The sequence below is a fragment of the Pipistrellus kuhlii genome, unplaced genomic scaffold, assembly GCF_014108245.1.
Source record: "Pipistrellus kuhlii isolate mPipKuh1 unplaced genomic scaffold, mPipKuh1.p scaffold_m20_p_1, whole genome shotgun sequence".
NCBI classification, from domain to species: domain Eukaryota; kingdom Metazoa; phylum Chordata; class Mammalia; order Chiroptera; family Vespertilionidae; genus Pipistrellus; species Pipistrellus kuhlii.
In genome coordinates, this window is record NW_023425404.1 from 29695701 (window position 1) to 29709119 (window position 13419).

At 36.5% G+C, this 13419-nt stretch overlaps 1 protein-coding gene and 1 long non-coding RNA gene across 16 annotated transcripts in view; both read left to right on the forward strand.

The window, feature by feature from the left end:
- Window positions 1-13419, forward strand: part of MAP4K5 (mitogen-activated protein kinase kinase kinase kinase 5) — a 94124-nt gene that overhangs the window by 41768 nt on the left and 38937 nt on the right. For 13 of the 15 annotated variants that reach the window (XR_006741448.1, XR_006741455.1, XR_006741452.1 and 10 more), the window contains 5 exons: window positions 1837-1884; window positions 1973-2015; window positions 3233-3305; window positions 9200-9331; window positions 11724-11786. Coding sequence is in view for 5 of the 15 variants with exons in the window: in XM_045580938.1 (XP_045436894.1) it covers window positions 1837-1884; window positions 1973-2015; window positions 3233-3305; window positions 9200-9331; window positions 11724-11786 (359 nt within the window). In the remaining 10 variants the exon portion in view is untranslated. Of the gene's footprint in view, window positions 1-1836; window positions 1885-1972; window positions 2016-3232; window positions 3306-9199; window positions 9332-11723; window positions 11787-13419 lie in introns of those variants that run through there. The other 2 variants (XR_006741451.1, XR_006741458.1) reach the window with 2 other exon arrangements.
- Window positions 7264-8376, forward strand: LOC118718507. The gene is made up of 2 exons (XR_004987838.1): window positions 7264-7484; window positions 7709-8376. It is a non-coding gene; the product is annotated as an uncharacterized LOC118718507 (long non-coding RNA).

Genomic DNA, 13419 nt, shown 5'->3' on the forward strand with positions numbered 1-13419 from the left:
AGGGTCCCAGGTTCGATTCTGGTGAAGGGCAAGTATCCTTATTACAGGCTCCTCCCCAGCCCAGACCCTGTTCAGGGCTCATGCAAGAGGCAACCAATCGATATATTTTTTTTTTTTTCATATCAATGTTTCTCTATTTCCCTCTCCCACTCTCCCTAAAAATCAATGGAAAAATATCCTCAGGTGAAGATTAACAAAAAAAAATTTTTATATAATAGTAAAAGGCTAATATGTAAATAAACCAAACAGTGTAACAACCAGTTGCTATTACATGCATCGACCACCAGGGGGCAGACACTCGATGCAAGAGCTGCCCCCTGATGGTCAATGAGCTCCCAGGGGAATGCTGCTCAGCCAGAAGCTGGGCTCATGGCTGGTGAGCGCATTGGCAGTGGCGGGAGCCTCTCCCGTCTGCGGCAGTGCTAAGGGCCCTTCGGGGGTTGTCCGACTGCCAGCAGAGAGCAGGCCTAAGCCGGCAGTTGGACATCCCCGAGGGGTCCCGGAGTGCGAGAGGGCGCAGACCGGGCTGAGGGACCCCCTCCTGCCCTCTCCCCTGGTGCACAACATCCTATCTAATAAATTGGTAATATTCAAATTAACCATCTCTCCGTCACAAAGATGGAAGTGCCTGCCTTCTCAGCCCCACCGGAGTCCCCAGTCCTGGGGGACAGCCACTGAAAGTGGGCATCATGAGTGGCCTGGCGGAATATTTGCTTCGTTGCCATGACAATGAGGCAAGTGCTCCATCCTGGCCCTGGAGGGCCTCTGGGCAGTGGGCACAGAGTAGCAGGGGTGTGGGGAACACGTGTCATTGCCCCAGCAACGAGGCAAGCATTCTGCGCCTGGCCACAGATGGGCCTCTGGGCCGGGGAGAGCCTCTGGACCGCAGAGAGCCTCTGGGCAGTGGGCGTGAGGCAGCCAGGCCCCCACAGAGCTACTGGTGCCCAGATTCATGTGCAGGGCTACTACCGTGTTTCCCTGAAAATAAGACATCCTCCGAAAATGCATGGAAAGATAAGACATCCCCTGAAAATAAGACCTAGCGCAACTTTGGGAGAAAAAATTAATATAAGACACTGTTATTTTCGGGGAAACAGGGTAGTTGTATTAATAGTAATAATAATAAAAATAAAAACGATCATGATTTCACACTTGTTGAGTCTAGGTTATGGATACATAGGGATTCATTGTATTGTTACTTGGACTTTATATGTGAATTTTCTATAATAAAAAATATTTTAATTTAAAAAAGCAGTTCATTGTTTGTGGGAGAAACTTTTGGGAGCAATAAATATGTTCATTTTCTTAATTTTGGAGATGGTGTTACCCTATATAATAAAAGGCTAATATACAAATCAACCGAACAGCAGAACGACCAGTTGCTATGATGCGCACTGACCACCAGGGGGAAGATATTCAATGCAGGAGCTGCCCCTGGTGGTCAGTGTGCTCCCACAGGGGGAACACCGCTCAGCCAGAAGCCACCAGGCTCACAGCTTGCCAGTGCAGCGGCAGTGGTAGGATCCTCTCCCGCCTCCACGGCAGTGCTAAGGATGTCCATCAGTCCGATATCCCCTAAGAGATCCTGGACTGCAAGAGGGCACAGGCCAAACTGAGGGACCCCCAGGCCCCACTCCAGTGCACGAATTTCGGGCCTCCAGTAGTAAAATATTTCTGATTTTTATCAGAAATGAATTTGAAATCTTAAAATATAGTAAACATTGACTAGTAAAAAGAAACTCATCTGGGGTTGCCACCAGAAAGCCATTCAAGCAGGAAGTGTGGGCTTCAGTTTTGCAATTTTGCTAATGCTACCTTTTATTTTTTTAATTTTAGGGTCTTGCCTATTTGCATACTAAAGGCAAAATGCATAGAGATATCAAAGTAAGTTTATTTAATATGTTTAAATTGATAATTTTATTGGAATGAATTTTATGATACTAATTAAATAGTACTTGTTTTTTTGTTTTAGGGTGCAAATATTCTATTGACAGATCATGGCGATGTAAAATTAGGTATGTTATTTCAAATTTCTAACATTTTTCCCAAATTTTAATTTTAACATTAGACAAGCTTAATAATCATGTTAAGAGCCACAATAATGTTCATTGTTCGACCTTCCAATTTTACTCCTGAGACTCAGTTTAAGGATATTAATTCTAAAGATAAAAAAATCCATATTCACAGAAGGGTTAATCATAATATTATATGGAATAGAAGAAAATGAGAGCATAGTTTTAGCAATAGAAAAACTGTTAAGCTGTGATAAATCCATTTAAGAAACATTATTCATTCAGTCATCTTGGCCAGGTGGCTTAGTTGGTTGGAGCGTCAACCTGTGCACTGGGAAGTTGCGGGTTCCATGCTGATCAGGATGTGTACAGGAGGTGATCAATTGGTGTTTCTCTCTTCCTCCCTTTCTCTCTAAAATCAATAAAAGCACATCCTTGGATGAGGATTTAAGAAGAATAAGAGTAAAATCCTGTGATCTGTTACATGACAAAAATGAACTATTTTGCATTTAGTTTTTTACAACCATGTTTAGCAACAATAACAGTTTATTTATAGAAAAAGAACTTTTTTGCTTGGCCAAAGCCCACCATCTTCTTTCCCACCGGGTACATTCAAAAAACTTTTTTAAATAATAACACCAAAATACTAACCTGGTTATGTTAGAATAAAAGGAATTCAGGTGGGTGTTTTATTTTTTGCTTTTTCTATTTTTCAAATTAACTTTAAAAAAAACATATGTTCTTACTGATTTCAGCGAAAGGAAGGGAAAGGAAAAGAGATAAAAACATCAATGATGAGAGAGAATCATCAATGGGCTGTATCTTGCACACCCCAACTGGGGATCAAATCCTCAACCTCCAGCCTGTGCCCTGATTTGGAATCAAGTCATGGCTTCCTGATTCATAGGTCAATGCTCTATTATTCAGCCACTCTGGTCGGACTCAACTTAACTTGAATGTGGTTGTCACAAAAATATTTTTATTAACTTTGTCCTTAATAATGTACATTTTCTTTCTAGTAAAGCACCAGTAAATTATTTTCTTTTAATGGGTGTGTTATAAATCATGCAAGAAGAAATTTAGATATTCAACTTTTATACATTTCCCTAGCATTACTATTCGAATTAGTAATAATGTCAGGCCTAAGGATGAAACTTAGAAATGTTAATGCTTTTATTGAAAAGAACTAAAATTTTCTGTTTTATATTTTTCTCTACCAGCTGACTTTGGTGTAGCTGCAAAAATAACAGCTACAATTGCAAAGAGAAAATCTTTCATTGGCACCCCTTATTGGTAAGACAAATTTACATTATAATTGACTTTTATGCATTTTCATTTCTTTAGGAAGGCTGAAGGCTTGCACGCTCCTTGATACTATGATAGTTCTATTGGGTCGGCAAGTAAGTAATTGCGGATTTTTTAAAGAAAATCAAAGACAATTTTTTCATGGAACTAAATAACTTTATTCTGTAATGTATTGCCCATTTTGATCAATGACCTTTTGCCATCTTTCAGGCAGCATCATAATCCCACGTTCAAAAAACTTCTGGTTTTTATTAGCAAAAAACTGAATCAGGTACGATTTGACATCATCATCATTATTGAAATTTTTACCATTCAAGGAGTTTTGTAAAGATCAAAACAAAAAGTAATCAGATGGTGCAAGGTCAGGACTATATGGTGGATGTGGCAAAACATCCCAACCAAGCTCCATTAATTTTTGCCGAGTGACCAAAGATGTGTGTGGCCTTGCATTGTCATGATGGAATACAACACCTTTTCGATTTGTCAATTCGGGCCGCTTTTCTTCAACTGCATTGTTTAATTTCGTTAGTTGTTCAATGTAGACATCAGAATTGATCGTTTGGTTGGGTGGTAAGAGTTCAAAGTAGACAATTCCTTTGTAATCCCACCAAACTGATAACAAAACCTACTTTTGATGAATATCAGCTTTTGATGTTGTTTGAGTTGGTTCACCTGGCCTGCTCCACGATCTTTTCCACTTGATATTGTTGTAAACAACCCATTTTTCATCGCCAGTTATCAGTCGTTTTAAAAATGGATCATTTTCATTACGTTTCTTTAGCAAATTGCAGCTGCTAATGCGTTGCGTTAACTGTGATTCTTTCAGTTCGTGAGGAACCCATGTATCGAGTTTTTGAACATAGCCAAGTTGTTTTAAGTGATTTTCAATGCATGTATGTGATACATGAAGCTTCTCTGCAATCTCACGTGTTGTACTGTGACAGTCCGAATTGATTATTGCTTTGATTAGGGCGTCATCAACTTCAACTGGACGACCAGAGCGTTTTTCATCTTTGAGTGAAAAATCACCAGAACGAAATTTGGCAAACCAATTTTGACACTGCCGTTCTTTTAAGGCTTCGTCACCATAAACAGCACATAACTTTTTATGAGCTTGCAATGCATTTTTCCCTTTGCGGAAATAAAAAAGCAAAATATGACAAAAATGTTCCTTTTGATTTTCCATTTTTCAACGAACGCCAAACGAAAACAACAAAACAGATCAAAAAACTTTTTTTACTGATTAACAGCTGAATAGCCAACTATCAAATAACAAAATGTGTTTTACATTTGTACTACTTCTGCAAACCTAAAAATTCAACTGAAGCCATATATGTGCGAAACCCGCAATTACTTACTTGCCGACCCAATAATTGGGTCGGGAAACTAATACTCCTTTTCATTGTCCAGCTTTGCCAATGTTAAAATGCTAATAATTCCTGCCATCTCTGGGATCTTGTATTGAGAGCACTCATAGGTATGAGAGTTTCAAAAGAAAAACTCATATTACAATCTCTTGACATTTTGTTACCCTTCTTTTGATAGTGCTTCTATTTTAATCTTGGACTTTGCTATCTGTTAAAACTTATGCATCCTACCCTACTCTTAATGTATCCTACCAGTTACTGACAAAATAATCTTTCTAAAACACTGCTTTCAGCCCTGGCCACTGTGACTTGATTGAGCATCGTTCTGTGCGCTGAAAGGTTCCTGTTCAATTTCCAGTCAGGACACATACCCACGTTTCGGGTACCATTCCCAGTCAGGGTGTATGCAGAAGGCAACCTAACGGATTGATGTTTCTCTCTCGCATTGATGTTTCTCTCTCTCCTTCTCTAAAATCAATTTTTTTAAAAAATTAAAAATAAATTAATTAAACACTGCTTTCATTAGAGAAGACAAATAATTGAAATATAATAGAAAGCCTAGTAATAAATTTCAATATGTAAAATCATATACTAAATATTATAAATGATACCATTTAAAGTTTGATGAAAGGTTGGATATTTTATTATTTGGATAATTTTTTATTTGGAAAGAAATTTAAAGTAGCTCTATACCTCATATTAATATCAAAATAAATTATATATAGGAATTTATATATTTTTGTCAAATGTAAAACTAAAACCAAAAGATGTATCAATGACTATCTGCTTTAAGAGTTGAGTAGCCCAAGCCCAGTCCATGTGGCGCTCGTGGTTGAGCGTTGACCCAGGAGGTCACGGTTTGATTCCTGGTCAGGGCACATTGATGTTTCTGTCACTCTCTCCCTCCCTCTCTGAAATTAATAAAAATAAACTTAAAAAGTTGAGTAAACCTTTCTTGGTATAAAATGTTAAAGGGAAAAATTGGCCCTGACCAGTTTGGCTCAGTGGATCGCGCGTCGGCCTGCGGACTGAAAGGTCCCAGGTTTGATTCCGGTCAAGGGCCTGTACCTTTGTTGTGGGCACATCCCCAATAGGAGATGTGCAGGAGGCAGCTGATTGATGTTTCTACCTCTCTATCCCTCTCCGTTCCTCTCTGTAAAAAATCAATAAAATATATTTTAAAAAATAAAGGGAAAATTGATACATTTAACTATCGATACATGAAAATTTAAAGTTATTATATGTATACCCACTTAAAGGGAAAGGCAAGTAACCAGGAAGTAATGGCTAAAATATGACAAACTAGGTTTTAATATATTTAATATGTAAGTTCTTTCTTTTTTTTTTTTTTTTTTTTACTCTTCACCTACGGATATATTTTTCCATTGCTAGAGAGAATGGAAGGGATGGAGGAAATGGGGGACAGGGGAGGGGGAAATAGAGAGAGAAACGTCAATGTGATGTGAGAGAGACACATTGATTGATTGCCTCCCACATTCACCCCTACCTGGGCTGGAGAACTTGCAACTTAGGTATGTGCCCTTGACCAGGAATCTAACCCAGGACTCTAGTCCACAGTTTGATGCTTTAACTATTGAGAAAAACTGGCCAGGGCAACATGTAAGTCTTAACTCAATAAAGAATGTTTCCTTAGAAGCAGAGTTATTAAAATCATAGTTATAAGATATCATAAAATATGAAAAAAAATTTCCCCAATGATGACCAAAAATGCAAATTAAATAAACAATTACATTCTTTTATATCAAATTGGAAAATATTTGGGATCATGGGTAATATCTATCACTACCACTAAATATTTGATAATGAAAATAGAAATTCGTAGGACATTTTTGAAAGATAATTTGGTAACAATTTTTTTTCTTAAGTAACTTTTGTGTTCTAGTCTCAATTCTGCTTGTATTAATTTATCAAAGAGACATACAGATTTACATACTAGGAACTTTATTAAATACTTTAATAATGAAAAATAGAGGGAATATATATGCATATCCATAGAAATTAGTTCATTCAAATTAAAGAAATTGCTGGTATTAAAAATCCTGTTCTAAAAGATCAGTGGATAAACTCATGATATAATGTTAATTAAAAAGGAGGATTAAAAGTAGCATATTCACTATTATGCCATTTTATAGAAGGTATGTGTGTGTATTAAATTTATGGGTAAAATATGTGAAACAGTGGTTCTCTTTGGGTGGTATAATTGTTGACTTGTTTTCTTCCATATTTTGTCATATATTCCAAATTTCTTCAGCCAACATATATCACTTTCAACCACAGAAAAAAGCCCTGATAAATCTCATTTAAATAAAGTTAAAAGAAAACAGGTGAATTAGGTTACCTATCAAATTTCTTTCTTTATATGCCTATTTCCCTCTTTAATCTCTTTTCTGTGACTGTCCTTCCCAATCAACTCTGTTCTTTAGTCAAAATTACCATTTTTTTGTACCGTGACTATTCCAGACATTGGTTATTACCTTCCTGTTCTGGCTGAAGAGTGCCATGCTCTCTGCCTTATCTCACCCATGGCTGACTGGTCACATCTCTGTTTTCCACTGGTCAGCTTGGCGCTGCAGTTAGCCACTAACACCTCATTCCGGTGGGCAGAGGAGATGGAACCCACATGCTTTCTCTGGGTTCTAGCTCAGTTCCTTTCCTCTATGAAATTTGCCTTCAGTCACCTTTGCTCCATGGTGGTCATTTTCTTCTCTTAGATTCTATACCCATTATTATGTGTTTAGCACTTGCAAAGAGCATGTACATGTTGGCATTTTTAGTATATGTATTTTATATCCTTCTTAAATATATATTTTATTGACTTTTCACAGAGAGGAAGGGAGAGGGATAGAAAACATCGATGAGAGAGAGACATCGATCAGCTGCCTCCTGCACACCTCCCACTGGAGATGTGCCCGTAACCAAGGTACATGCCTCTGACTGGAATCGAACCTGGGACCTTTCAGTTCGCAGGCCAACGCTCCATTCACTGAGCCAAACCAGTTTCAGCTATTTTATATCCTTAACCACATTTTAACTGAAAGACATTTGTTGTATAACCTTTTGTAACCTAAGTGCATATAAAAGCAACTTCTACCTTTTGGGTATTCAATATAAATATAAATTAATTTTAAGATACTAAACATTAAAAAATAAAAGAGTATTTCCCCTGAGCAATATCATCTATGCTTTATAACTTCAGATACCATCATTATACATCACAGACTGCCAAGTAGATAACTCCAACTCCACTACTCAGTTGACCTTCAGTCTTGTATATATTCAAAACAGCTGTTTGATAATAGCTATACTTGTATATATATAAACATTTAATACATCATTCTCTATAGTTAACCCCTTTTATTCTGTCCCCTCTGCCACTGCGTTCAAAAAATCCTATTTTTTCCCTTGTGCTTTTAAAATAACCTAATTCATGTGCAAAATGCTGGTTTCACCTCCTCTCACACTGTCCTTCATGTTGCCATGAGTTTTAGATCAAGCTTACCCCCTTAACCTTTTATTTTCACAGTAAAGTCTGAATTTCTTATATAATCAGTAATCCATTCATGGTCCATCTAGCACCATCTCTGATGTTCATTTTTCAAATACTTTATTGTCCCGCTCCAACTGTCTATAATGAATGACCTTTCAGTAAAATAAATTAAAAATGACAAACTGAAAAATGGTTATGTATTTGATAAGAGTAAATGCTTACTCTCAATTTCTGTACTTATCACAGACTCATAGCAAGCCATTTATGCCCCATATCATACATTGAGTAGCACTGTCCTATCACTTCTCCAGATATCTCATGCTCTCTTCTTGTCTCCTTTCATTTACGCTTGTTTCATCTGATTAAAATGTCCCAACTTCCTACTGCTCTTAGCTCCCTGATAATTCATTCTTTAAGTCTCACCTCCTTTGGGAACTTTTCTCTGACTTACACAGGGATTTAAGTGTTCTTTTTCTTTTCCTATATTATATAACAAGATTTATAAAACAGAAACTAAAATAAGACAACACAAGTTTTCCTCAGAGTACTAGATTTCAGAGGAGAGGATTCAAGGTTTTTAAATAATGAATTTTAAAAATGTGTGTGTCTTTTTATGTATAAGGTCTTTATAAGTCTTTTAAAATAAAGTTTCTTTTTTTAATTATTGATTTTTTTACAGAGAGGAAGGGAGAGAGATAGAGAGATAGAAACGTCGATGAGAGAGAAACACCGACCAGCTGCCTCTTGCACACCCCTTACCAGGGATGTGCCCGCAACCAACATACATGCCCCTGACCGGAATCAAACCCGGGACCTTTCAGTCCGCCGACCGACGCTCTACCACTGAGCCAAACCGGTTTCGGTTAAAATAAAGTTTCTTCTTAGCAAATGTCTCTCAGCTCCTTTTCCTCCGGGAAGTCTAGTAAATATGACAAAAGTAGCAGATTTCATATCTTTTTTTTTCTTTTTCTTTTTTTTTTAATGATATATTCACTGATTCCTTCTAGGATGGCCCCAGAAGTCGCGGCAGTAGAAAAGAATGGTGGCTACAACCAGCTCTGTGATATCTGGGCAGTAGGAATAACAGCAATTGAACTTGGAGAACTTCAACCACCTATGTTTGATCTTCATCCAATGAGGTGTTCTCACTATTTAAAATTATGCAGTTATTAATAGATCTTTTGGGAAGTGAGATACTGATAAATTGTATATTCCAAGCTAATTTTCAAGTATATTAAAATGGTAGAGGTGTTATAAGGGACTTAAGGATAATCTCATCTAAACCCTGCTCGCTTGTATTACTATTCCTAAAACAACAAGGAGCAAACAGTATATACTGTCTGAAATCTTCTTTAAGTCATTACATTCATTTTTCTGTCAGTTGAACTTGTTTCTTTTTTTGTCTTAAGTAGATTCATAAACATGATAGACTGCATATGAGATTTTTTTGTTGTTCATTTCAGCATGTTTTTTGTTGTTGTTTTTTTACTTTTCCTAGAGGTAAAGAGGCGTGCTTAGTATAATTGTCGTTTGCATTTAGATTAAATTATCTCAGAAAAAAAATTTGAGGGCCTTTGAAAGTTTTTAATATTTTGAATGAAAAGATAAATTGGACTAAAATTTAAACACTTAAAGTAAATAGTATATAAAGTTAAAAAGAAAATCAAAAGAATGTGTAATTTGTTTTCTTCACATGATAAACAGAATAATATATATTACATAAGGAATTCATACAAATATTTTATAGGCAAAATATAAATTATTTATGAGCAAGTACTAAAGAAACACGGAGAACTATTTGACTTCACAAGCAACTAAAGTTATACAAGTTAAGAGATATCTACATTTAGGTGAAATGTCAAAAAATTCAGACTTTTAAAAAAGTAATTTAGACATTATTTATTATGGGCCACCCAAATGTTTCAGTAATTTCACTAAGAAAATTATACTTGGGAAATTATTCAGGAAAAAGAACAACCTAAGGATTATCCATTTCTCGATAATGGGGGAGAGGGGAATCTAAATATCCAGTAATTGGTGAGTTGTTAAGCAAATTATTTAGTAGTTAAGGGCAGCGATTACATAAAACAAAGCAACATGGGAAAATGATTATTAGTAAAGAAAAAAAAAAAGGCAGAACATAATATTACCTAATACAGTGATGTAGTAATTGGTTATTATAAAGACTAAAAGAAGAACAGAAAATTTCAAATAATATCTTAGGGTTGTAGGAGTATAGACCGTTATTTCTTTTTTAGTTTTCCTTTATATATGAACAAGAGGCCTGGTGCGTGAAAACTTGTGCACTCACTGGCAGGAGGCTCCCTCCCTCAGCCGGCCTGCCCCCCTCTCACAGTCCAGGAGTCCTCAGGGGAGGCAACCGGCCAATCAGGGGAAGTGCTGCCCCCATCACCCCACCGCTGCTGCCGCTGCCAGCCATGGCTGCCTGCCCTTGGCTCTCACAGCCGTCACAGCTTTGTCCAGAAGGATGTTCAGCTGTCCAGTCTAATTAGCATATTATGCTCTTATTATTATAGATCAGTGGTCGGCAAACTGCAGCTCGCAAGCCACATGCAGCTCACAAGCCATGGTTTGCCGCTCTGTTGACTAATGAGTTTGCTGACCACTGATTTAGACTCTCGATTCCAATAATTACAGGCTGTTGTTGTTCCTTGTGATTAAGCCCCATCCCACTGGTCGGCAAACTCATTAGTTTATAGATTATTTTAGAGTTCATATATTACTATTCTGTTAACTAATTGAATTTTACTTAAGAGATGGAACTAACATTGCGAGCCGCAGTTTGCCGACCACTGTTTAGCTTTTAAAATGAGAAAATATCTTTAATATTAAAAAAAAAAAAAAAAAAAAAAGGCTAAAGAGTTTGCTTAGAAGCCTGGAAGGGGTTTTATAGGAATTAGGGAAATAGAGCATTTTAGAACTTTCTTCTTAAATCCTTTATTCTTCAACCCTTTTAGTCCATTGAAAACATAGAAAATGGGTCACAGGTAGACTCGCTGATAAAGAAAGTTCTCTTGTAGGTTGACTTCTGTATCATTCATAATGAGAGGGTGTGGAAAATTATTGGCCTAAAAGGGAAACAGACTGTGAAGTCAACATGATTTGCCTATAGATACAAAATAATTATATAGACAAATCTTCAGTTAGACATAAAACCTAATGTTAGGTGTGTGTGACAGGATGATATACAATTTATATAGATTTTTACCTAAGATAAAATACCAGTTATTTATCTGCCAGTATGATCAAAAACTCTTCTCTAATATTTGGTAGCTTTGCTATGTGAATAAGAATTTGTTTGAAATTTAAAGATCCTTTCTCTAGCCAGGGGAAATTTTCCATAGTTTTCCAAAATATAAAAAAAGTTAATTTCCATATTTTATACTAGTTTCATCAGTGTCTACCTCTGTAGTAATCTTGTATAAATTTATTAAAGAATATTAATCTGATTATTAGATGTAGTAATTAAAGTATTTTGGTATTGCTCTTTAACTGAAGTTTTTATTTCAGGGCCCTCTTCTTAATGTCCAAAAGTAATTTTCAGCCCCCAAAACTAAAGGACAAAACAAAATGGTAAGTTAAATAATATAGAGATTTATAGAGTTTTACATTTGAAAGGGTTACAGGTTTAGTTCTTGATTTTATGGATAATGAAACTGAAGCCCAGAAGCATTAAACAACAGTTACCTAAAGTTACACATCTACTTTACAAACAGAGCTGTGGTAAGGCACTAGGTTTTTCTGGTCAGTGTTCCTTTATAATATGTTGCTCTCTTAAAAAATTCTGACCATGTTCTTATGTTTTGGCATTTTTGGGAAAGGGATGTGGTGAGGAAAAGATTTGAAATAAATAAATTGACTTTGAAAAATCTCATTTTTACTCTGTACTTTCATTAATTACTTGGTGACTTTTGTGGAAGAGATATGAAAAGTTTTCCCAGATATCATGACCCTTAAATTAATCTTTAATTACTTTTATCTATCTTCCTTCCCTACTATTCTAAAAGGTTATCACTGCCCTGGCCTGTGTCCCAGTGGTTAGAGTGTTGGCCTGAGAACCAAAGAGTCTTGGATTTGATTTCTGGTCAAGGGCACGTACTTGGTTGCAAATTTGATCCCCAGCGTGTGGGAGGCAACCATTCAATGTCTCTCTCTTGCATAGGTATATTTCTCTCTCTCTGTTCCCTTCTTCCTCCCCTTCCCTCCAAAAAGAAAAGGTTATTACATATTTTCATTCTAATACCTTCTTTCTTATGCAAAGTAAAGCAGTTTGAATATTCTTATATTTCATAAGGACATCTTCAATTGGATGATAAAAATTGAAAATTGTTTACCTAATAATGTCTTTCCATACATTTAATTTTTTAAAAGTATGCAAATAAGTTTCCAAGTTCTTAAATTCAGTTATTTTTTCATCTAGATTTACATGGGTCTCTTTTATGGTTCATGGGCCCCCCTCAAATTCTGTATGTTCATATCTTATTTCAGATTCTGAGAGTCCTGTTCTCCAAAAAGGTTTATATTCTGCTAGCTGTATTCTTTTGTATTGACACAGGTTTCTTCCTATTCCTTATCACCTCAAGTTCCTAAGCAATTAAAACTGGAAGGGTTTATGGCAGGAGGCACTGAATATTCATTCAGGAATGAATAACTATTAGCTATAACCACTGAATTCACAGAATCCAGAGGAGTCATTACCATTGGATACCTTTGCCAGTCTCAGATACTATGTAACTCCATGCTATCTTTTCCACAAATCACCAAATGTAATGCAGTAATTTGATTTTTCTGAAGAGAAATGCTGTGTGTTTGCTGGTAATAAGTAAGGTTATTCGCTTTGGTTCTTGCCCAACCCCTCTTCCAATAGAATTTTGGCTATGGTGCAAATATTCATCTTTGCTATTAATAATCCAAGCATGATTCATTTAATTTATGTCATTTTCCCTGCTTCATCAACTCAGGTGGCAGGAACTCTTCTGCTTGCTAAAATCACTCCTTCTTTGCCCTTGTTTCTAAGAAATTCAATGACCTTTTAGCCGGGACCGGTTTGGCTCAGTGAATAGAGCATCGGCCTGCGGACTGAAAGGTCCCGGGTTCGATTCCGGTCAAGGGCATGTACCTTGGTTGCAGGCACATCCCCAGTAGGGGGTGTGCAAGAGGCAGCTGATCGATGATTCTCTCTATCGATGTTTCTAACTCTCTATCC